Below are 25,057 nucleotides of genomic sequence, written 5' to 3'. Positions count from 1 at the left end.
TTAACTATAGTCTATCGAGTACAAAAATTAGCAAAAAAAAAAAAAAAAATCACACACATCTTCTCAATCGTATATCAGCGGATGACAGACTTCGTACTTGGTCGACGTGCGATTGCGATTCTTCGTGAAGTTGCAGCCGAAAGCCTGCTTGAACTCGATCATGTTGTCGACCGCGTAATCGATGAAGTACTGCGGCGGTATCTCGTTGCTCTGGAGCTGGGCTCGGCACATCGACTGCGGCAAATGCACAAGGGACGATTTTATAATTTGTTTCTTCTTAATTTGTTGATCAAAATTTTATAAAAAATAAAAAATACCTCCGCGAACGAGAGGAAAAAGAGTCGGAAGTCCGTGAGGGTACCGAAGTTTCTGAACTGTATCGGGTACGAGTCCTTGGTGGGCCATGCCCTGTAGGCGGTCTGCAGTCCCAGAAGATAGGCCGTGAATCTCTGCACGAATTCTTCGTGCTGCAAAAAAGTTAATTTTCAATAAAGTAGGGTCTATTCGCTCGCATACGTCGAAAATGATTATCATTATTATACCTTCAATTTGTACGAGTTTTTAGGGACCTGAGCCGCGATGCATTTGGTGGCGTTTTGAGCGTAGGATATTCGATCTGAAAATAATAATCCAGTATAATTTTTTTTCTTTCTTTTTATTGACATTGGCCGTATTAATCAAGCGCGGAGATAGTATAGAGACATACTCAGCCACAGCAGGTAGAGCTCCGAGGCTATCGTCGCACCAGCTGCTCCGTAATTGATGGGGCTAAAAATAATGCGTTTGTGTACATGTCTCTTGTAAAGGCAATTCAAAAATACAAAAAAAAAAAAAAATTGGCCATTGTATCGTCACGGCCAAATCGAAAGGTCGCTCGTCGCGTTTATCGATGCGGTATTGCACTTACTCGAACAACTGAGCGCTGAGAAACTTGTAGGAGGTTTCGCTGAACAATCGGGCTGGCAGTACTGTAAATGGAAAAAAAGGTCGTGAGATGATGTAAAAGAGTGCGTGTAATTTCTTTGCAATACTTACCTATCTGTCTGAGGTTCCTCGAGAATTCGATTCTCTCCAGCATGAATGATTTGTAAAACGTGTTCATGCTAGGTCAAAAACAAAACGAAAAATGTGTATAATCTAATTAATTGAGAGCTATATTATAGTTTACTCACTCGAAAATCGGCACGTCGTACTCGTACAGAGCTCGCAGCTTGTTCCTCAGCAGAATCTCGACGAACTTCAATTGATTGGCGAAGTAGAGCTGACTGATCGGGAACTGCGCAAAATATATGAACACGATTCAGTAATTGGACGTAAAAAATGGATAAAAATTAAAAAAGGACACAACTCACGGGTCTGCCGTAAAACTTGGAAGCGATCGTTCGATTGGCCAGCCAGTCGGGATAGCCGATCACGGCCTCGGCCCGACCGAGCTGCCGCAGATAATTCCTCGTCAGCTCCGAGCCGTCCTGCAGATTGTACTCCTCGCTCAGCTGCTTGTCGATGAGATTCTTGATCGAGCCGAACATCGCCTCGACCTGTCGGACATTTTTTTTATCGTAAAAAACATCGGACGCGTTTCAGGAAGTAATTTTTCTCGAAAGCATTTTAATGAAGCGCGTGCGAATTTCTACATTCTAGACGTGGCTCGTATAGTTCCCTTATTCCGAAAGGCGTAAAAATAGACGGGAAATGTTTTCTCGAGAACTCGGCAGACTGTGATGTATAAGGCGAGAAATAGCAAAACCGTTTCTATTCGTAAACTGCGCGAAATAAGAACTAGGGTGAATTTTTCTGGACTCACAGTTTAACTTTGCACGAATTCGTGTCGGGAGAGAGCTAAAAAAAAAGATTGCCCTTATTCGTGGCCCCGACAGCTCGAATTTCATCATCGAGCGTATAATCCGCGTTCGGATTACGGTATACAAAACTTACGGTCTCCTTATTGTCTTTCGGGAAATGCCTCTGAACGTACACGTGCGCCGCGCCGACCAGCAAACCCGGAGTGCACGCCAAGCTGCAAAGCAAAAACGTCATTTTATTCGTTAACGCAACGAACACGTGGTCCTATAATTGTAACAAGTTTTGACACGAGATACGTACCCTTTGACCGGCGGTATAACCGCGTACTTGGACTCGTACTCCTTTTCCACGAAGCCGATCGTCTTCGACACGAACCTCAAGTGGATGTAGTTAACTGAGAAAACAGATCGGTTAGAAAAATAAATATAGATACACAGACGCAGCGATCGAGAAGGGAATTACCAACCGATCGTGTTGACGTCGCGAGTGAGCTTCAAAAGCTCGGCCAATCGAAAGAAGTAATTCTCGTGCTTAATGATGATCAAGTCGTGGTCGTAGACGTTGACGCTGATCTTTCCGAGCAGCTCTTTGAAAATGTTCAACCAATTGATCTGTGATAAAAAAATTTTTAAATGTTATATAAATAAAGTGCGAAGAATAAACAAGTTTACAGGTAGAATATGAATGTCGAAGTATACCTTAGAGAGAGGATCGTGAGAATATTCATTGTATATGCGTTGCCAGTTTTCGATGGTCTTCGGCTCGGGACGTCGTTCGTTGACTTCTTCATTGTTGTCGTAAGGGACGATCTGCGTAAGTAAAAAAAATCGTTTCGAGTTTACTTTATAATTAGAAAAAGCTGCTAGAGACCAAAATTACATACCTTATTGAATTCTCTGATGAAGTCCTTGATATCGCTGTACTTTTTCAGCGGCGGTACGAAATTAGGATCGTTGTTGTTGGGATGATGGTCGTAAATCGGCCGTCGATCCAGCTCGTGCTTCATGTACTTGGCAGTCAGCAGATCGTTCAAGTCCAAGACATTGTCGGCCGTCGGCCTCAACTATATACACACAAAACACAACATCGAAGCTCCAAAACTCGTGCCAAAAAGAATATCAACTATCCTCCACCCACCTGCAGGTATCGCTTGACGTGCACGAACGGCTGGCGGCGCTCGATCACGTCCACCTCGAAGAAGGCGAAGCCGAAGCCGCCGAGGGCGTATCGGAGATCGGTGCGCGACCAGTGCTGCTGCTCGGCCTGGAGCGGATCGTACTGGACGTTGGCCTCCAGTCGATTGGCCTGATTGCGCGCGAGCAGCTGCTCGTAGTGCAGCCTCTCCTGGCGCGTGTGCACGCCCCGCTTGCAGATCTCGTAGATCTGCCGCTCGACCCGCAGCGAGTCCACGTTGAGGTCGCCTACGTCGGGGTCGTCGTCCTGCAGCGGCTCGTCGAGTATCTCTGCGACGTTTATTCGGATATTTATTCGGATACATATGATTCGTATGTGTTGTTTCTCTCTCTGTATACGTACTGCGCAAATCGGTGAAATCGTAAATGACACGATCGGCGGCACGGCGCGGATCGGCCGGGCTCACCGAGGAGCTCGTCCTCGCGCCCCGCGCCATGAAGTCGCGCTCGAGCTCGCCCAGGCCCTTGGCGCAGGCGAAGCCGTAGAAGTTGCCGCACGGCTCGACGTCCGGGTCGACGTTGGCCACGAGGATCTCGTCGATGGGCGCGCACTGCGGCCGATCGCACTGGTCCACGTCCGGCTGCAGCACGTAGCTCGCCGAGCACCAGCCGAGCAGCGGCAGCAGCAGCAAAAGCAGACGCGATGACATGTCTTCTGTCCTTGTTTTTGTGTATTTACACTCGAAGCAGAGTCGTCTGCAATCGAGAACGTATATTTTTTACGATATACAAACACTCGCGCGGCCGTCAAATTATTATATCTCGTATAGGCAGCAGCAGCAGTTGTGCTCCAGTGCGCGCGATCCACGCTGCTCGATACTGAAGTGCGCATTTATTATGATACGCCACGCTTCTACGGTCGCATCTTCGCGGCACATCTACGTAGATTCGATGTAATATATTTTCGCTCGTCTTATAAGTCTCTCGTTTCGCTTCTCTCGTTCTTCTCCTCCGTTTGTACGCACGAGTTTATAAATCTCGGTTCCCTCGTTTCCCAGCGAAATGTACATACGATATATATTTATAAACTTGCGTCGCGAGCCTATATACGATATTTTTACTCGTTGCGTAAGCCGAGTACGCGCGCGAGATTTTACGCGGGCTTTCTAGACATTATACGCTTGTATATATACTATAGATGCGAGTGTGCCGGTGAGGTCAAAGGTTGTGCATGCGACTGCACCAACAACTTTAATAAATATGTTATACGGGAGTACTCGAAAAAAAAATTCAAGTAGGATTTTCGAATTTTCGTTCCGGTCATAATTATAGGGGGGGTTTTAATTGTATTTCAAACCCCAAAAGTCCAATTGATTTGAAATTTATGTTCGGAAAAGTTTTTAAAGTTGTCAAAAAAAGCTCAAAATGTTCAAAATTGTCGATTTCCCACCAGTTTTCCTCGCGCAGTCTTGACATTTGCAAATTGACATTTTACGTAAAACTTACATTTGTCTCGTGATCGAACGAAGAGTTTTTCTATTATGAAATCAAAAGTGTAAAAAATGCTCATAATCTGAATCGCATTCGTTTAAAATCTTGTCAAATCTTTGAATTACATCTTTTTGCCTTCGCCCAATCGAGAGCTACGGGTACGAATTTTTAGAAAAATGCCAACTCTTAGATTTCAGATTATTCTACATTGAAATATTCTGTCCCGATTAAAACTGGTAAAAATTGACAATTTTATAAATTTCAAATCAATCCGACTTTTGGTTTATGAAATATAATTTATAAAAAAAAAGTTTTCTCACAAAGCTATGTAATTCCTCAAGAAATAAATAAAAATCATTCTTGGATCATAACTGTACGTAACGCAAGGAAATATTCCCTTTGTGCCTACACGCGAGATGTGTATGTATGGTAAACTGTAGTGTGTTTATAGATCGAGGTTTGCGATCGAATTAGTCAGTATAGTCAGTATAGTCAGTACGGTCGTTTCTCATCTTACAGGTATTATTTGGTAAATAGTCAAGATTCAAATTAAATTACACATTAAATTAAAAATCACTCACTTTACAGAGGCAACACAAAGCGATCGATAAGACCGCAACACATTTACGTACTCGTTGTACGTATACCATAGTAGTTTACAAAAACGTATAGATAGGCGCGTTCGCACGCCTACGCCTATAACCGCGTCCATACAGCTGTCATTGTATCGATGCCTATTATTATACGCGCGAGGGACCGTCACCACGCAGCGCGTATACTACGACTCTCTTCGGATTTTCAATGTAGCCGAATTTTTAACGAAACCTTCTAACCATTTGGCGCTGCGTCTCTTGTACACGGGGTTACACGTGTTCCAAACTCTACATAACGTATATGTAATGTCCGTACACGTTTAGACGCTGTAGCAGCTTATCAAAAGAGCAGCACATGCTCGACTGCAACGAGTGATTTTCGTGAAAAAAAAAAAAACAGTGAAAAATTTATAACGATTGTGTATCGTGTGTTAGTATATCTGTGTCTGTGTGTGTTCGAGGACAAGTGCAAAATGAGCAGCGACGTCTCCAGCGACGGCTATAGCGACGACGAGTTCGATCGCGACTACGAGAGCAACGTAGACGAGAGCAGCTGCTTGGACCATTTCACGGCCGACGAAAACGACGACGACGACGACGACGACTACTCCAGCGCCTATGACGAGGACGACGAATCCGACGATAAAGACATCGACGATAAAGACATCGACGATAAAATCATCGCCGACGTGAAACCCAAATACCTCGAACGCAGAAAAGGCAAGTTGAAGAGCTTGCGAGAGCAGGTAAAAAATTGGGACTCCGAGAAGGAGCGACTCCGACTTGTACGTCGGCTCGGCCGTACCGTCGACAATTGGTTCAAGATAATGCCGAGTCTCCGCGGCGTCTTCAAGCGCGAGGACGAGGTCGAGCGTCTTCTCTTCGACGCGGTGAAATCGTTGATCGCCGACGACGAGGGCAGCCGCAACTACATCGCCGGCGTGCGATTCGTCGAGTACGCGGCTAGCGCGCGCTACAGGTTCCGGTCGTTCTCGCGGCAACGCGCCACCCCTATACATCGTTTGATCGGCTTCGGCGATCGTCTGGCCTACCGCGCAGTGGTCGGCCAGCTCTTCAAAATATACAGCGAGGACAAAGTGAACTACGTCGACGAGTCCGACGGTCTCACGCATCTTCACGTGGCCTGCGAGCTCGGCCTGGAGACCCAAGTCCAGAATTACCTCAAGTGCCGGCCCCAGGACGTCGACTGCGTCTGGCGCAAGACGGGCGACACGCCCCTTCATCTCGCCCTGGCTCGAGACCACAAGCAGGTGATCGAGATGCTGTTGGAGCGTAATGCCGATTTGACTCTGGCCAATAACGCGGGCCAGACGGCTCTGCACCTGTTCAGCCAGAAGCTGCACGACGACGAGCTGACTCGGCTGTACCAGAACGTCGTGGAGGACAACGATCGGCCGATCCCGGTGAATGCCAAGGACAAGCTGGGCAATGCGCCGCTGCACCTGACCCTGACCCACGGTCACCGCTATCTGAGCAGAATGCTGCTGAAGCGCGGTGCCGATCCGGAACTGGCCAACGCCGAGGGCCAGACGGCGCTGCACGTCATCTGCAAGCGTCAGCCCAACCGCGACGACGATGACGGCCTCGCGGATATGCTCTTCCGGATCTGCGCCGAGCTCGGCAAACCGCTGCGCGTCGACGCCCAAGACCATCGGGGCAACGGTCCGCTCCATCTCGCCCTGGAGCACGGCAACGAGCGCCTGGTGCCGTTACTGCTGGACAGAGGCGCCAATCCCAATCTGGCCAACGAGGCGGGCGAGACGCCTCTGCACTTGATCGGCCGCGGGAGCGCCAACTTCGTCAATCTGTTCTTCGAGCTGAGCAAGTGGAAGCACTGGGTGGTGGAGGAGAATCCCCGCGACGAGCGGGGCAACACCCCCTTTCATTTGGCGCTGTGCTACGGCAAGCGCAAGGCTGCGGTGCTGCTGCTGAGACGCGGCAGCTCGCCGTATCTGGCCAACGGCGAGGGTCTGACGCCGCTGCACCTGATCTGCGCCAACGGCTACGACGTCGACGATCTGCTCAAGGTGTTCCTCAGGATCTGCGACGAGCTGGCGACGAAGACGAATCAGCCAATGTGCATTGACCCACGCGATAGAGAGGGTAACACGCCGCTGCACCTGGCCCTGAAGTACAACGGGGACGTCTGGGACGCGAAGAAGCTGATCCAATTGCTGCTCGATAGAGGCGCGGATCCCAGCGCGGCTAATAACGACGGATCGACGCCTCTGCACTTTATCTGTCGGACCTATCGTCACAACGACTTGCTCGAGATATTCCTCGTGATGGTCGACGAGAAGAATCGGTTGCTGGACATCGACGCTAGAGACGAGTGGGGCGACACGCCGCTGAACTTGGCGCTGCGCTGCGGGAACACGACGGAGGCTAAGTTGCTGTTGTCGAGAGGAGCCGATCCCACGGTGGTGGACTCGCGGGGCTCGACTCCTCTGCACTCGATCTGCGGTAGCGACTACGACCGAAGCGACGTGGTGGAACTCATGTTCGAGGTCTGCCAGCGAACGTATAACCGGACTCTGGAGGTGAACACAAGAGACGGGGAAGGCAAGGTGGCGCTGAACTTGGCGCTGGAAAGAGGCAACGCGAGTATAGCCGAGCTGCTTCTTCGCAAAGGGGCCGATCCGAGCTTGGGCCCGACGACGGCTCTGCACGCGATCTGCCGGGAGCGCAGGTACCTCGACCTTCTCGGCGCATTGGACCGGTCGATCGTTCGACTGGTGCGCGCCGATCCGAGGGACGAGTCGGGCAACGCACCGCTGCACCTGGCCGTGCTCGACGCCAACGACGTCGCGGCCGAGTGGCTGCTCCGTAACGGGGCCGATCCGAATCTGGTCAACCGGGCCGGGGACGCTCCGCTGCACGTCATCTGCAGGCAGGAGCAGTGCCACGCGGGTGGCTTGGCCCGGATGTTCTTCAGGGTCTGCAGGCAAGTCGGTCGAGACGTGCTGCTGGATGTTGGAGACGAGCGAGGCGATGCACCGCTGCATCTGGCTCTGCGCCACGAGAACGAGGAGGTGGCGGAGCTGCTGTTGAAGAGAGGGGCCGATTCGTCGAGGCCCGACTCGGAGGGATCGTATCCGCTGCACTCGATTTGTAAGAGGATCCACGGCGAAGGTTTGAGGAAGCTACTCTTATATATCGATCGGGCGGTCCCGGTCGATGTCCGCGACAAGGACGGCAATACACCGCTGCATCTGGCTGTATTCCACGAGAAAACGACGATGGTCGAGCTGCTTCTTCGCCAGGGCGCCGATCCGAGTATAGTCGACGCGGAGGGTCGGACGGCTCTGCACATCGCCAGTACGAGAGAACATTGCGACGACGAGTTGGCCAAGACGCTGCTCGAGATCGGTCGCGAGTTGGGTCGAGAGGTGCCGATCGACGCCCTGGACTCGCGGGGCAAGACGGCGCTGCATCTCGCAGTGGAGAGGAAACGTCGACCGCTGCTGAGATTACTGCTGATGCAGGGCGCCGACCCGAACGCGGCCAAGGCCGACGGCTCGAGACCTCTGCACATGCTCAGTCGCTGCGACGACCCAGACCTGGCCGAGACACTGTTCGAGTGCAGCAGCAGCGCGAGGCGAGGCGGAAAGCGGCTGGACATGGACGCCCGGGACAAGAAGAGGGGCGACACGGCGCTCCACCTGGCTCTGAGGCGGGAGTGCAAGACGATGGTCCTGCTGCTGCTGGACAGAGGAGCCGCGCTGAATCTCGCCAACGAGGAGGGCTCGACCGTGCTGCACTTGATCTGCCGCAAGTACCACTGCGAGGACTTGCTGCTGGAGTATCTGCTGGTGATCGGCAAGCCGTGGCAACGACCTTTGCCCATCGACGCCCGCGACAGGACGAGGCAGAACACGGCGTTGCACTACGCGCTTGCCCTGGACCACAGGCAGGCCGCGAGGATACTGATCAGTCGAGGCGCCGATCCCAACGTGGCCAACGCCGAGGGTTGGACGGCGCTGCACGACCTCTGCCAGAGATACCACGACGACGCGCTGCTGGACGACTTTCTGGCGATCGCGAGCGCGAACGAGGCTCGGCGGGGCGGCGGCTGCTGGCCCTGGCCGGCGGTGAACGCCCGGGACAAGTTGGGCCGGGCGCCGTTGCACCTCGTGCCGGACTACGGCCACGCGGACTTGATCAAGTGGCTGCTGAAGCGGGGCGCGGATCCGAGTCGGATCGACGACGCGACGGGACTGACGCCGGTGAACGTCTTCTGCAAGAGATACGACGACGAGTGCGATTCGACGCATAAATATAAATCGTTGGAAGTCGACGCGCGTGACGAGAGGACGGGCGACACGAGACTGCACCGGGCTCTGAGGCAGGGCAACGAGCGGGTGGCCGAGCTGCTGCTCGTCTACGGGGCCGATCCGAACCCGGCCAACAAGGAAGGATCGACGCCTCTGCACGTCATCGCCGAGAGAGAGCTCAGCTCCGAGCTGGGCAGTATGTTTTTCCAGCTGAGCCACGAGAGACGTGTACAAGCGCGCATCGACTCGCGCGACAGCAGGGGTAACACTCCGCTGCACCTGGCCCTGAGACTGGGCCGGCACATGATGGAGGACAACGTGGCCCAGGAGCTGCTCATCTACGGGGCCGATCCGAATCTGGCCAACGACGAGGGCCGGACGGCTCTGCACGCGATCTGCCAGCGAGACGGGGACGTGGCGGACTTTGCCAACGGATTCTTCCAGTTGTGCGCGGAGACGCGTCGACAGGTGCGGATAGACGCGCCCGACAGCGGGGGCATGACGGCGTTGCACTTGGCCGTGCTCAACGGTGACAAGAGCCTGACCGAGACGCTACTGAGACGCGGGGCGGAGCCGAGTCTGGCCGACAACGAGGGCCAGACGGCTCTGCACATCGGCTGCGCGAGAGACCCCGACGGCGATCGCGTGGCATCGTTCCTCGGGATGTGCGAGTCGCTCGAGCGGACGGTGGGAATTATCGACGCCCGAGACGCCAAGGGCAACACGCCGCTGCACTTGGCTCTGCGGTCGGGCAACGACAGGCTGGCGCAGATACTGGTGAACAGAGGCGCGAATCCGAATCTGGCCAACGAGGCGGGAGAGACCCCGCTGCACGTCATCTGCCGGTCGTACGCGGACGACGGCACGATAGACGTCTTCTTGCAGAGTTGCGCCGCGAAGGACAGACCGGTGCTGATCGACGCCCGGGACGGTCGAGGTCGTACGCCCCTGCAGTGGGCCGTGGCCAACTTGCTGCCCGGCGCCGTCGATCTCCTCCTGAAACGGGGCGCCGATCTGTCGACGTTCGTCTTCCCCACCGAGGACTACTTCGGCAGGAGATTCGAGCGGGGTGCAAGATACAGGCCCGAGATGAAATTGGCGATGATGGCTCACGCCCTGGTCGTGGTCGAGCGTCTGAAGAAACGAGGCCACCAGCTGGGCCTCGACAACGATCTCGTCGACGATCTCGTCGTCGTCAAGTTCTTCGCGACCCACCAACTGTGCCAGAGACCGAGCCCGGATGGCCTCGTACGCGCACGCGAGGACTTGTACTACCTGAAGAGGATCGAGATGAAGCCGAAGATGTCGCTGCTCCAGGTCGTCGTATGCCGGACACCGCGCGAGGCCAAGACGAGGCTGGGGCTCACGACCGAGGACTACTACGAGTTCGTCCGGGCGAATAAATGGGCCCTAGCCCGTGAGGACCTCAGGGCCGATTGCGCCCTGCATCTGTGCGAGCTCATGGCCAGGGAGTTCTGCTGGGAAGGCGCGATCGAAGCGTTCCTGGAGCTGACGCGTTACAAGCTGCCGGTCGAATGCTGCCACATGATCGTCGACGACACGTTAGAGAACGAGAGACTGTGTAACATCTGTTTGGCCGCGGCTCTAAATGCGGCTCGAAACGATGCTGCGTGATGGATATATCTATCGTAGATTCGGTGCGTCGATTCGGCCTCTGAAGATTTATTCGTATTTAATTATTGATATTTATTTTCGTTCGAATAAATGAGTTTAAAAAATGAGCATCGATTTTTCTATTTATAAACACACGATCAGAAGAGCTCGAATTGTACATCGAGGGGCATTGCTGAAGATGATGGTGTCTTCGATACGACATTACGAGATTAAAGTTTAATTTCGTTCATTTTTAGACCAATAAATTTAAGTGATAATGATCTCATGATGATCTTGATGAGTAACAGCTGCGTTCAAGTCTTCTTAAAAGGTTGCAAACAACACCTGTACATAAAACATAGAGATTTTTGGATATAACGAAATCGAATCTCAAATGAATTCATTGTTTCTCGTTTGTATGTAGACCTGAATGTAATAAAGATGTGCAGAGCATGTATGACAAAGATGCGTTGATAAAACTCACAAGTTAAGTAATATATTAGACTACTATTTGAGAATTACAAAAAAATTTTCACATAAAGTTTACCATGTAAGAAAATCACCAAAACCACTGTCATGCTGTAGCAGCCAACCTCCAAGAAGCATCGGTAGCTGGTCTCAATGATCAACTGTTTACAAACATTCACACAGGCTAGCCTGACAAATTCAAAACCCTTGTTATTCCATTGTGTGGAAGAACACCTTTCGCATTTGGTTGATTGCTAGCACTTCCAGCAAAACTTGCGTTCTTTTAATTTCAAAAACAACTTCACTGCGCATTTACATTCACACAGGCTAGCTTGACAAATTTAAAACCCTTGTTATTCCATTGTGTGGAAGAATAATTATTAATTTGTAGTTATTCAGCCCAAAACAACTTTCTTGTAGTTTAATGTTATAATGTTGTTTTAAATATATTTTATTTTCACTTCACAAATGAATGAAACTTCACTGAAATATTCAATTATTTTTAAAGTGAATTAAAAGCTGTAAAATTCTGTAAAGTCCGGTAGAAACTCTTGGATTTAACATAATTTCACAGCTACAATATTACTGCCAATGACGTTAAATCTAAATTCCAATTTATGTATAACAAGAATAAAGATGATGTACAAACATATTTTCAATATTTTACTTATAGTATTCGTTGTAAATTGTATTTACATACATACTTGAACAGTGCCTAACAAACTATTATTTAAAACACTTCGTTTATGGTTTATGCAATGATGTTTGAACAGAATAATTATTTGATTATGATTGAATTATAAGGTGTTTTTTCTTTTCTATAGCTTCTGTAAACTTATCTTAATTATTTTATTTATTAAATGCTTTTGTTTTTAATTTTTATTTTAATTTTCTGATATTTTTTCTCTGTCACTGTTCTTTCATCTTGTAAAGACTCACTGCATGATTAACTAGAAAATTCACTGGACGATTCATTGTCTAACCGTTTGTCAGCTGATTTTACTTTTTGTTCACTATAATTATTGAACATCTTTCTGCACCTCTATTTCTATAACACCACAAATATTAAGAATATTTTACAAGTGAATAAAAATATTTATAGCCCCACTGGCTATCATGCCAATACGAGCCCCAAATTCTAATAATCTTTCTTGTGGGACAGGTTGTTAGTCACTTAAAAATAAAAAGTCTAAATCAAATCAGAAGGCAGGCTTAGGAAAGATAGATAATTTAAGTTGGAAATTTATATTTGAAATTATACGTCTTAGCAGAATGACTGACTCACGTCACCACGTGCACGCATACCAACACTGAAAAAATACGTGTAGTGCCTACAAAGCCTTTTGTTTGGCAATGCAAATACGTTGTAGAATGAGCGGATTTTTTAAATTGAAAATATGATCAATGATAAACGAATAATGTTTAAAAAAATTGTATATATTTATAATATTTTTCCCAACATTAAGGGCTCTCTATACACACGTCTCAATTGGTAACGCTAGGTTACCATCCTATTTATGCTTTTGAAAAATTGGAAATGTTATTCGCAAATAATCGAGTTGACGCACATTTCTAATACACTCATTAACATTGTGGTCGAGTTTTATCCAATTCCATGCATTATTCAAGGAAAAAAAGAAAACTACGAATAATCATAACCTATTAAATACCATTGATCATGATTATTCGTAGTTTTCTTTTTTTCCTTGAATAATGCATGGAATTGGATAAAACTCGACCACAATGTTAATGAGTGTATTAGAAATGTGCGTCAACTCGATTATTTGCGAATAACATTTCCAATTTTTCAAATTTAGCATAAATAGGATGGTAGCCTAGCTTTACCGACTGAGTGTGTATACAGAGCCCTTAAGGCTCCTCTATACAGCGGGACAAATACCGACATACCGATATTATTTTGTACCCATTTTTTTTATTCTCTAGACAACCGTTGAACTTGAAACTTCGTGGGAGTGATAATGAAACTTATAAAAATGTGCCTCTGGCGCCAGTTTTCAATAAAATGTCGAATGAAATCATTTTAACTAATTGTTTGAGAATACGTTACTTTTTAGGTTATAAAGGGGGGATAATACAAAATCAAGATTCTATGAAAGTACCGGTCATTTAATTGAAAACTGGCTCCAGAGGCACATTTTTATAAGTTTCATAATCACTCCCACGAAGTTTCAAGTTCAATAGTTGACCAGAGAATAAAAAAAATGGGTACAAAATAATTACGTTCTTGTTATCGACTGAGTGTGTGTAGAGGGCCCTTAAGCTATGTTACACGTAGTACAGCTTTCATAAACTTTGGACCCATACAAATTGTATTATCTACCCATACATAAATGTAGAAAATTTTTTGAGTGTCATTAACTGGATGTTAATGATGTTAGGTTTGCCAATAATCTACTTGTACTGATTTTTGCGTGAAATCAATTTAAACATAACCATTTGACTAGTACTGAATCAGTAACAATGATTTATAATTAGATTGGATTATTAAAACAAAAGGCAACGTTCAATTTCGATAATAACTTGTAGCAAAGTATATTGGTCATCCATTGATTCTCCCGGTCATTTATTTGGGAAAGTGGTCAGTCAATATCATCTTCGTGGTGACTCATGAAATCGTCATTCCCCTCTCCCCGCCCCCCTCCTCTTCTTCCTCAAACCCCCTCTACCCTTTCTCGCTGCATATTGTATAGGCATTGAAAAGAGATAGAGAGACTGAGAAATGTTCGGTAGCGCCGCCACTTTAAGCTGCGCACAAATTTTTCAGCTCATCACTTGTAAACTGAGACAGAGTCCCATTTGTCGTTCAGACATCGTAGAGTGAAGTGTTAGTATATTACCGTATGTCAAATTGAGGAAAAGAACCCTAACCCAGACACAGTCATAACCCCAACAAGTGAGTGAAAGTGAAAGTTGTAAAATAAGTGTTCTCGTGACTATAATCTTCCTGTCGAAGTAAACGTCGCTCTATACGAACGCGCAACGAGCTATCCATCGTGCGGGAAACGGGTGCGAGTAGTACGAGTAAAGTGAAAAATTAGCACTTTCGTACGGATTAATTTACCGACTACAGAGAAAATGATGGAATTCCTAATCAATTTCTACGAGAACGCCGGAATCGTTAGCGGCAACGAAGTGCAAATGAACAGTTTGACGAGCATACGACGAAATTTTGCCGTAGAGGACGTTAATCACTCCAGCATTTGGGGCGCCGGCAATTCAACATTGCACATGATAGCCATGCACGGCAGCATGGAGGTAGCTAAACTGCAGCTGTTGAGCGGTGCTAATCCAAATTTGGCTAATGCAGAGGGTTCAACACCCTTACATCTCGTCTGCGAACGAACGAACGTCGGCGAATGGTTACAAATGTTTTTAGAACTCACCCACGACAAGTATCGGCCGCTGCAGATCAACACCCAGAATATGCTGGGCAACACAGCACTGCACTTGCTTTTGTGCTACGGTCATACGGAAGCCGCGGAGTTACTGTTGAGACTAGGCGCTGACGTAAATGTGGCCAACGTGGAGGGACAGACGTCTTTGCATTTGATTTGTAAAATCGGATACGGAGAAGACTTCATCGCGCTCTTCTTTAGTTTCTGCGACGAGACAAATCAGACGGTGGAAGTCAATGCACGTGACAGAGACGGTAACACGCCATTGCACTTGGCGTTGAGATTCGGGCTTTCGAGCGTCAAGAAAGTGACCAAATTGCTGCTGGACAGAGGCGCGAATCCCAGCGCGGCCAATAACGACGGATCCACGCCTCTACACTACATTTGCGAGAACTACCGTCACAACGATTTGCTGGAGATGTTCTTGACGAAGACCCAAGGAAAAGAACCGTTGGTAGAGATCGACGCTCGAGACAATAGAGGCGAAACACCTTTACACTTGGCCCTGCGATGTAACAACATGGCCGAGGCCAGAAAGCTTCTAACGTTGGGAGCTGATTCTACAGTGGTCGACTCGGAGCTTGCGACTCCTCTGCACCTTGTTTGCAAGAGTGACTACGACCGATGCGACATGGCCAAGCTGTTGTTTGACATGAACCGCCAAATATCGCAGATCAACGCCCGAGACAAAGAGGGAAACTTGCCACTGCACTGTGCTCTAGAAAAGGACAACATAGAGTTGTTTGAATGGCTTTTGCGAAAAGGTGCTGATCCAGGTTTAGCTAACTTCATGGGAGTTACGGCTCTGCATCACATTTGCAATAAGAAACGCGAAAAGTTCATCTTAGCGAGGAAGCTATTCGATCTCTGTCGACAGCTCAGTCACGATCAATATGGGCCACTACAAGTTAACGTTCAAGATGTGAACGGCAATACACCAATGCACTTAGCAAGTCGCCTCAATAACAAGCACATGGTCAAAGTTCTGCTGAGATACGGTGCGAAACCAAATATAGCCGGTAGAACCGGCACTACAGATCTCCATTATCTTGTGAGTCATGAACATTGCGATTACGAATTGGTAAAGTTATATTTCGAAATCAACGACGTCAAAGAGGACCCGGTGCAAGTCAATGTTCAAGACATAAATGGAAATACTCCATTGTATCTGGCGATGTCGAAGGATCACAGATACGTGGTGGAATTGCTGGTGAGGCGTGGCGCCGACCCAAATTACGTCAATAACGATGGATTGTCGGTTCTGCACTGGCTCTGCAAGAGAGCAAGCAAGAACAAACTCATCGACGATCATTTAGAGAAGCTATTTTTCCATCCAACGGACTTCAAGAGGATAGATCCAAATGCGTCCAACAAAAGAGGAATGACTCTTTTGCACGCTCACTGCGGAAAGTATAGCGAATTGACACAGATATTGTTTAAGATTATGGATGATAAGAAGATGACAGTAGATATCAACGTTCGGGACGTTGCGTGTAACACTCCATTGCACTATGCATTACGCCATGAGTGCAAAAAACCAATAATCGAGCTGCTGCTGAATCGAGGCGCAGATCCGAACGCAGCCAACATGTACAGAGAGACACCTCTGCATTGGATCTGCAAAAGAAGCTTACTTCAGCGCGACGATAAGGAAGACTTAATGGACCAATTTTTCCGATTAAACGACGAGAGAAAGCAGATCGTGCAGCTGGATATTGTGGATGCACGCGGGATGACACCGCTGCAATGGGCTGTTACTAATCTTAGACCCGATATGGTGGAGACGCTTTTGACACGAGGTGCCAATCTGGCTAACTTTACTTTTCCGAATTAGTGCTTTGCCGACAAATTTTCAGATTCGGATAGAAAGTTCGGATTGGAGATCGCTTGCGGGACTCTGGCCGTGGTCGAGCAATTAGAGAGAAGAGGTTATGCGCTAGACTTCGTCGACGCTTTGACGGTACTGGGAGTATTCTCGCAATATGAATTGTTTGGTACGCCCGAAGATTTAAACAAACGTTACGAAGAGAATTTCAAATCAATGACAGAAAATATAAGGATGAATGCGAACATATCGCTGTGGGAACTGTTCCAGGAGCGATCCAGCGAATTGGAACATCTAGTGACATTCACGGAGTTATTCAAGCTCTGGCGTGGATCCGGGAACCAGTGGATCCCATATACAAAACTCCTGTGCGAGATTATGTCGAGAAGATTTTTCCTACGCTGGACACTTGCTTGTGTGAACAAGAAGTGGAACAAGAGTATGAACGTACAGCTGCCGACGAAGGACTGTTCAATGATGAACGAAGATTTATTTGCTTTATTCTTTACAATAATGCTTGAGTCAAAAGAAGAATAAAAGATTATACAATGAAGTGAATTATAAAAAAATATTCGATATAAAATATTCGATACACTAAAAGTTTTCTTTCGTATTCTTGTTTGAAAAGTAATAAAAAAACTTTTACTCATTAATCGATCAAGTAGTCTTTATTGTGACCTAATTCCTATCAAATGAATCCACATTGTTGTATTTAGTGTATTAAGTCTCAATTGCAATAATTACAATATTTCAATGCATAGTATTTTTGTGATATAAAGTGCAGTTTCAAGAAAATCAATGATCAAATTTTACATCTATCTATTCTATTCTATTTCTATCCTCACTTAAGGAGGTACCTCCGTCGAACAATTACAAAACGGAATCAAACCAAATTATGCAGACATGCTCATTTTTATAATAGGAATGTACTGTGAAAATTTGGTGTAATTTCACTACTTAGTTTAAGAGATATGAGTAAAACATTTTAACATTGTTTCCGATGCAAATGGCGATAGTTTTGGCATATCTCATAATTTACAAAACGGATTTGCGTGAAATTTTTTGAGCCCTTCTATGAACTATCACAGTACCTCGTGTTAAAGTTTTGTAAACTTTCACTACATGAGTAGTGTGTAATTAATTGAAAACTATGTACGAATGCACATTCTAGTGATTTTCAGTGGAAATCTCGAGCGACGGTAAACGAGCGACATAACCTGCATACAAAAGCTAATCAATGTAGTATGCGATTTGCGAACAACGAGCAGACGGGCCTGCCTAGGAACTTTTTTAGTTGGGTTAGTTCTAGTTACTTCTACCATACGAGCGACTACGAGAACTTGACTAGAGTAGTAGTCGGAGGTTCGGAGGTTATCGGAGGTTACCTCCTTAAAATAATGATGGACCTGAAAGTGAAGCCAATCTATTCGGCCTCTGATTGGTCGACTGACTTTTGACTCGAGTCGAAACTCGAAACGTAATAAAGTGACATCTACGGTCAAAATAGCAACTTTTTCGAAACTGACTAAAAAATGTACGCGCGCGAAGCGCGCCTGTCGCCTGAAAGTTGCTAGTATTCTACACGCTTCGTGCCGTTAAACGTATACTTACTCCCAACTTGAATTATCTTTCTAGAGCCTGCCTTCTGATTTGAGTCAGACTCCCTATTCACAAGTGACTAGTAACCTGTACCAGCCACCCACAAGGTTTCATAAGAGATGTTACATCGTCAGCTGTGACAATTATTCAGTGAATATTCATAAATAATAGCATAAATTTCTTGGAAGAAATGGCTAATCATTCTTCGAATATGCCAGTCTCGCTGATTCTGAAGAATGCAAGTGCCGCCAGTGCAGTGGAGGAAGACGAGCCTCGCAAAAAAAGTCGTGAAGATTGCAGGAAGGCCAAAGAACTCGAGGAAGCTAGAAAAGCTGGTACAGCTCCAGCAGCTGTTGATGAAGAGGGCCGAGATATCAATCCTCACATACCACATTACATAAGTTCAGCACCGTGGTACATTGGAGCATCTACACCTACATTGAAACATCAGAGATTTCAATCAGAAACACAAAACAAAGAGAGCAATCTTGATCAATGTAATAACAGAGGTCAATCCAATAAGGTATCGACAAAGTATCGCGAAGGGGCAAAATATTCTAACGCTAACATTGCACCAGATGAATATGTTCAGCCTAAGGTGGCTTTAGATTACGATGGTAATCATGATAGATGGGCAGGATACGATCCTTCAGAACATCAGTCTATAATAGAAGAATTCCGTCAAGTTGAAGAAGAAAAGAAGAAGATGAAAGCTGAAAAGCTAAATTCAAAAAAAGAGCAAGTGGAGATTAATTTTAATAAAGATGAAGATAAATATGTCGACGAGGTAGGTATGCCAAGAACTAAAGTTGATAGCAAGCAAAGAATCACAGTTAAGAACTTGCGCATACGAGAAGATACAGCCAAGTATCTCAGAAACTTTGATCTTAATTCAGCTCACTACAATCCAAAATCTCAATCCATGCGTGAGGATCCCTATGCTGGAACTGACAAAAAAGTTGATTACAAAGGAGAAAATTCTGTACGATTTTCTGGAGATTCAGCAGAACATACAAATACTCAGATATTTGCCTCTGATGTTTCTGAAAAGGGAATCAATACGCACTCGTTGGCTGATCCAACTGAAATTGAAATTCTTAAAACAAAATATGATCAAAATAAAGTTAAGCTCAGAAATGAAGCGCAGCATAGAATAATTGAAAAATATAGTGGTAAAGAGCATCTTGAGTCACCACCCCAAGAGCTGTTACTGGGACAAACTGAAGAGTACGAGGAATATTCAAGCGCAGGAAACATTATAAAAAGACAAGAAAGATCTGTCATACGATCAAAATATGAAGAAAAATTACAACCCAAAAGCAAAAAAAGACAAAAATCAGCTGAAGAATCGTTAGATAATGAATCGTTCAGTGAATCTTTGGAAGCTGAGAGAACAGTAACAGAGAAAAAACCAAAGCAAAGGGAAATTAAAAGAAATAAATCATATCATATAGATGAGGTTGCAGAAGCCATAGAAAGGATAGAAAGAAATCTTAAAACTGCAGAGAAATGGTTGCAATTAGATGAAAGAAAAAGACCATGTAATAGTATGTACAGCGTGAAAGAGTTAACTGAAAAAGAAATAGAAGCTTCTAAAATAAAACGAGTGCGCGAGGAAGACCCAATGGCGTCCTTGTGAGGCAAATAGTTATTCTGCTCAAACATTATTGCATAAATAAACTTTAGTAAATAATAATTAGCTGGTCACCATTTGAATACTTTTTAAATATAATTTACAGTAAACCCTGTTATGAAAAATATTGAAAATGTATTTGTACAACTTAGTTGAATCTTTTTTTTTCTTATTCTTGTTGTATATTAATTGAAATTTAGATTTAAATGCATTATCAAAAACGATATTGGTAATAATATTGCAGCTGTGAAATTAAGTTAAAATCCAAGAATTTTTACTAAACTTTACAGAATTACATATAGTACTTAACATATTTCAATACAATTTAATTCATTGAAAAAATAAAAATAAAATAAAATATAATACATGAGTCATCTTCTATGCTGAAAAGAATAAATTATTATTTCTTTTTCCTCACCATGAAATAACAGAGGATTGGGAATTTTTTGGGCTGGCCTGTGATGGTATATGGAACAAGTGAGGCTGTTACTGAATTCATAAGAACACGTTTTGCTGAAAGTGCTAACATTGAGCCAAATGAAGAAAATTATTATATTGATCCTGAAGAAATTTGTGAACAGTTAATCTTTGTCTAACTCCTGATGCTCTCATTGATACTGGCTGTGACAACATGACAGTATAAAATATCACTTTAGATGAACCACATTTTTTCGACGCGAATATTTTTCTCTTCGACCGGTATAGTCAAATAACTTCATTTGTGAGTTGTTTCAACGCAACTTTGTTACACACGCTCTGTTTATCTTTATGTATTTATGTCTTGAGCACAAGAGACAAAGTAAAAAACTTTGTTCGCTCTTTTTACGCGCTTGTGCTCGTGCAACTTTTATTTGTAAACGTGCTCGGTAGATTCGTTTGAGTTATATTCAAATTCCGTTATATTCAAATCGTCAAGCAAAAAGCTCAATGCGTTCGTGAATAGGTATTGTCTGCAAGCTTTTATGGTGAAATTTAAGTGAAATAACGCATTCATTCGTTGTAAACAGTTGCAATTGGTCGCAGATGTTACTCAACAAAATTTCACGTTTTATCATTCAAGATGAGTGATCCGAAAATCAGTGAAATTGAGCTTTGATCTCGTAACATATGATCTTTAACATTTGACGATTTTTTCTAAAAAAAAAAATTGCATTAATTTCTACGTGAATGATCCACGTTGAGGTGCATAGATCTCATTAGAAATCGGCGTGGGTCGCGCTTTTGTAAAAATCTGTCAAGATATTTTCGATCATTCCTTCAACATAACAACTCTCGCATTCATAAATGCTAGCATTTACACAATCGCATATCTGTTGAGCTGCAGCAGCATCAGCGCACACACGCTCGAATGGAAGCAGTCATTCACATCGATGCAGGACTGCAACGTACACAACGAGGCGCTCTCGTGTACCGATGCAAGAGCGTCGACTGCTAGCACATAATATATAATAACGCTGTACGTATGTTGTGTACAAGTGGGGACCCCCAGCTCTCTATCGATATTACGCGCCATTGAAACACATTACATTTACGCTTTTTTTTCGTTACACGCAGTCTCCGCGAGTTATGTCAGTGCGCGTCAGTGCGTTTGACGCCTCATAGAGTTCGTCCGCTGCGGTGCTGTGTGTGGTGCACATGAGCCCATAAGCCACGTCGTTGTATTTGGAGCTCCTATATAATTCACGCAGGCACACACGCACCTGTAATAATCCATGCACATCGGCGGTCGTTGATACGAGCCTGTAATCGAGATAGTAATCCGGAAGGCATCGATTGTCTCGCTCGTGTCGGTGCGAGAATCGTGTTACGGAGCAAGAGATATAGAGGGATACGCAGTGTCGAGCGACTCTCGGCGAGACTACGAGACTATTTTATCAAGTTCAAGGCCAAGAATGAGCGAGTTGTTGTCACAGGTTGGTTGAACACGATGATATATGTAAATTATCCTAATGCTCTCTACTTTACACTATTCGATCGATCATTTGTTCTTATTTTTATCTCTTACGATATTTTTTTGCATAAACTTGTTTAAAAAAAACACCCTTTTGATTGGTACATCATAATAATTACTACGTCGTAGAAGATCGTAACGTCAGATAATCATCATTATCTTCCTCGCAATTTAGCTTTATCATTTTCTCGAGTATGTGGAATAATATAACGTCTGCTAAAAGTGCAGCATAACATGATGGTTCGTATCTACGTCATCTCGCAGCAGCCAATGAGCTCCGAGGAGTCGCAGCAACAACCGTTCCTATACATTCTCGTGCACATAATGCAGAGACGTGTCTTCTCTCGTCTGTATAGCATGTAAACGCGGCTCACGTGCGACATCCCAATACGAGTCATTGTACCTCGAGCTCTGTACCATTATTGTATTATGTGCTGCTTAAAATATACACCTTACATTACCCGCAGTCTCCGCTCCGAAATGTTACGCACTCCGTTTTCTAACGTTTCCATAATAGTAATATGTGAAAATACTCAAATTTTATCTCAAACATTTCTTCGCTTCGTCGATGATACTTCGACAACAAAAAAACATGATTGATTCTCGTTCTTTATCCAAGATCGAGAAATCATATTATTTAATATCACCTTGCATACTCGGTGTGATTATTACGTAAAATACTTGTCTGTGCTTGTTTTTTCCCCCCAAAGAATCGGCAAAATTGCGATAACAATTGGCTCGATTAAAAATTAGCCGTCAAGGTAGATTAGAGCTCGGACGCGATTTATAATGAATTAGCGACGAATTCAATAGCGGCGCGGCTTTATATGAGAACTCCGCAATGTCGGTTCTCATGTAAATTCATGCGCCTCGCAATTTACGTCTGAAAATCGTACATACACACATGCATTCGGTCGATGCTAAAAATACATTTAAATTTGTCCAAACGAGCTTTGACGCGAATTTCCGTCAAACATTGTAGCAGTACAAGCACGTGCTTTTGCTATTTCGAAAAAAATAGACGTCAATTTTTTAAAAACAAAATCATGTTTCATCATTGAAATTCGACATACAAGAGCCGTCTTACTTAATACTCGAGCCGTGAAAAATTCTGAGCGTTCTTCTTTTACACACACGCGTGGTGTTGGTGTAATAATACACGCGTGCTTTCCTTGGCTGAGCTCTACGGTGTCTCGGTACTAATATACATACTTAGACACATGCCTATATGTGCAGAATCTAGCAGAGAGAGAATATTCTCTCTCTGCGCCTTGTTATAATATACGGCAGTTTTTAGAGCTGCCTTCGCTCGTAGAACCCTCCACCTTTGAAACTCGAAATACATTATTACATATTATTACGCGCGCCGAGGCTGCGATGCTCCAGTCGGCCGGCCAGTCGTCGTCGCGCACTTTTGGCGTATTATAAATCTCATCTCTTATTGACGCGCGAGGCAGTGTCACGGCGGCGTCTTTCGTTTCGATACACCACGTGCTATCAGCGAATCCCAATAGCCTATACCTATACCTGTACAGTGTGTCACATCGCTGACTGCTATACTGCTACTGCTGCTGCTGCAAGTTGTAGGATTACGACGAGTGAGATCACTGAATGAATTCGATTCGATCAAAACTGTACCCATGACAAATTCACAATTGGTAATTTATTATTTTATCCTTCATCCATCTCGAGAGCGTCTCGTTACCCTTTGGTTTTCGTTTCATTACTTTTCTGATCAAGTTTCTGTCATGCTTCGCAGTTTTTTCGCTGTAATGATGTATCTCTTGTACCTTTCTATTACACGTGATATTATACCTATATCTAACGAGCGTGAGACATATAAAGTGCTGTAACCTCAACTGCGTATTTACATTTCTTGTGTAAAGTATTGCAATTCATTTGACCTTATCTTGAACCACTTGAAAAAAAATTATTCTCCATTCTGAAATTTTTGAACAGTTCTTGACTAACATTTTTGTATTTGTCATACTTATAATTATACCTGTTAATTTTCTTTTCATTATTTCTAGGTATTGCCAGTATTGGCTTCAATCGGTACTATTGTAGCACTCAGTGTAGCTGTCAAGCTTTACTTGAGTCACAAAGATGGCAAAAAGAAGAAGGTGACGCTGGTGGATCCAACGGTCAAGTACAGTTTGCCTCTCATAGAAAAACAAATTATCAGTCATGACACGAGGCTGTTCAGGTTTGGTTTACCCAGCGAAGAACATGTCCTTGGCTTACCCATTGGACAGCATGTGCATTTAACTGCTAAAATTAATGGAGAAGTTGTTATCAGAGCGTACACTCCTGTATCCAGTGATGACGATAAGGGCCACGTTGATCTTGTTGTTAAAGTAATTGCATTGCTTTCATTTCCCTGAACTTTTTATAGTATGTCTTATGTTTGATGAAGTTTCTAATGAAATATCACTTTACAGGTTTACTTCAAAAATAGCCATCCTAAATTCCCAGAGGGTGGCAAGTTGTCGCAACATTTAGAGAGTTTGAAAATAGGAGAGACAATAGATTTCAGAGGACCATCTGGTCGGCTTGTATATAAGGGTAAAGGCAAATTCTCTATCAAATTGATGAGGAAAGAACCCCCTGTAGAATATTCTGTCAAAAAAGTAAGATTTTTTATTCTATTTTATTATTTTTTAATTAAATTATCCATGTTAATTATTGAAAATTTTTCATTTTAGTTAGTGATGATTGCTGGTGGTACTGGAATTACGCCAATGATGCAAATAATCAGACATATTGCCAAAGACCCAGAAGACAATACTCAAGTTTCTTTATTGTATGCAAATCAAACTGAAAGAGACATTCTTCTGCGAGATGAGATGGAAGAAATAGCTAAAAAGCATTCTGATCAAGTCAAAATTTGGTACACAGTAGATACTGCATCTGAAGGGTGGAAATACAGCACTGGCTTTGTTAATGCTGATATGATTTCTCAACATATGTATCCTCCTTCTTCGGATACTCTAGTACTTATGTGTGGACCACCGCCAATGATCAATTATGCCTGCACGCCAAATCTTGATAAGTTGGAGTACGATTCTAAACTTCGGTTTGCTTATTAATATGTACATTTTAATTGTTCCCACCTGAGTTGTATACAACTATATTGTTGTGAGTTTTTTATTAAAAAATAGCTCACAATAATGAACTGTAAATTGTATTTTGTGAAGCATGGGGTATTAAAGTTGTGATTAAAGTATTTGATTTGA

The 25,057-nt window shown here is 44.7% G+C and overlaps 4 protein-coding genes and 1 pseudogene across 6 annotated transcripts; 4 read left to right on the top strand and 1 right to left on the bottom strand.

Moving 5' to 3' along the window:
- Positions 1–40: 40 nt before the first annotated feature.
- LOC106659669 (endothelin-converting enzyme 1-like) lies at positions 41–3,646 on the bottom strand. Its single transcript, XM_014382347.1, has 15 exons — positions 3,340–3,646; positions 2,941–3,266; positions 2,687–2,866; positions 2,502–2,612; positions 2,270–2,414; positions 2,104–2,197; positions 1,936–2,017; positions 1,353–1,538; positions 1,173–1,276; positions 1,036–1,103; positions 908–968; positions 707–768; positions 543–616; positions 318–467; positions 41–234 (listed from the first exon to the last, which is right to left on the bottom strand). The coding sequence occupies exons 1-15, from the start codon at positions 3,644–3,646 to the stop codon at positions 64–66; spliced, it is 2,121 nt and encodes a 706-aa protein (XP_014237833.1). The 3' UTR covers positions 41–63.
- Positions 3,647–4,918: 1,272 nt separating this feature from the next.
- Positions 4,919–11,058, top strand: LOC106659908 (serine/threonine-protein phosphatase 6 regulatory ankyrin repeat subunit C-like). Of its 2 annotated transcripts, none has more exons than XM_014382668.1 (2): positions 4,919–4,956; positions 5,016–11,058. In XM_014382668.1, the coding sequence occupies exon 2, from the start codon at positions 5,494–5,496 to the stop codon at positions 10,948–10,950; it is 5,457 nt and encodes a 1,818-aa protein (XP_014238154.1). In that variant the 5' UTR covers positions 4,919–4,956; positions 5,016–5,493; the 3' UTR covers positions 10,951–11,058. The 2 variants fall into 2 exon arrangements, with proteins under 2 accessions (XP_014238154.1, XP_014238153.1); XM_014382667.1 differs by having other exon boundaries at positions 4,921–4,946.
- Positions 11,059–14,279: 3,221 nt separating this feature from the next.
- On the top strand, positions 14,280–16,657 carry LOC106659671 (ankyrin-1-like). Its single transcript, XM_023461188.1, has one exon. The coding sequence runs from the start codon at positions 14,494–14,496 to the stop codon at positions 16,645–16,647; it is 2,154 nt and encodes a 717-aa protein (XP_023316956.1). The 5' UTR covers positions 14,280–14,493; the 3' UTR covers positions 16,648–16,657.
- Positions 16,658–18,225: 1,568 nt separating this feature from the next.
- On the top strand, positions 18,226–19,896 carry LOC106659672 (annotated as a pseudogene).
- Positions 19,897–21,361: 1,465 nt separating this feature from the next.
- Positions 21,362–25,033, top strand: LOC106659771 (NADH-cytochrome b5 reductase 2). Of its 2 annotated transcripts, none has more exons than XM_014382454.2 (4): positions 21,362–21,783; positions 23,852–24,178; positions 24,263–24,451; positions 24,527–25,032. In XM_014382454.2, the coding sequence occupies exons 1-4, from the start codon at positions 21,763–21,765 to the stop codon at positions 24,908–24,910; spliced, it is 921 nt and encodes a 306-aa protein (XP_014237940.1). In that variant the 5' UTR covers positions 21,362–21,762; the 3' UTR covers positions 24,911–25,032. The 2 variants fall into 2 exon arrangements, with proteins under 2 accessions (XP_014237940.1, XP_014237941.1); XM_014382455.2 differs by lacking the exon at positions 21,362–21,783 and adding an exon at positions 23,258–23,479 and having other exon boundaries at positions 24,527–25,033.
- The last annotated feature ends 24 nt before the right edge of the window (positions 25,034–25,057 follow it).

Source organism: Trichogramma pretiosum, unplaced genomic scaffold, assembly GCF_000599845.2.
Source record: "Trichogramma pretiosum strain Unisexual culture from Peru unplaced genomic scaffold, Tpre_2.0 scaffold36, whole genome shotgun sequence".
Classification (NCBI taxonomy): domain Eukaryota; kingdom Metazoa; phylum Arthropoda; class Insecta; order Hymenoptera; family Trichogrammatidae; genus Trichogramma; species Trichogramma pretiosum.
This window is presented reverse-complemented; position numbering and strand designations above follow the sequence as displayed.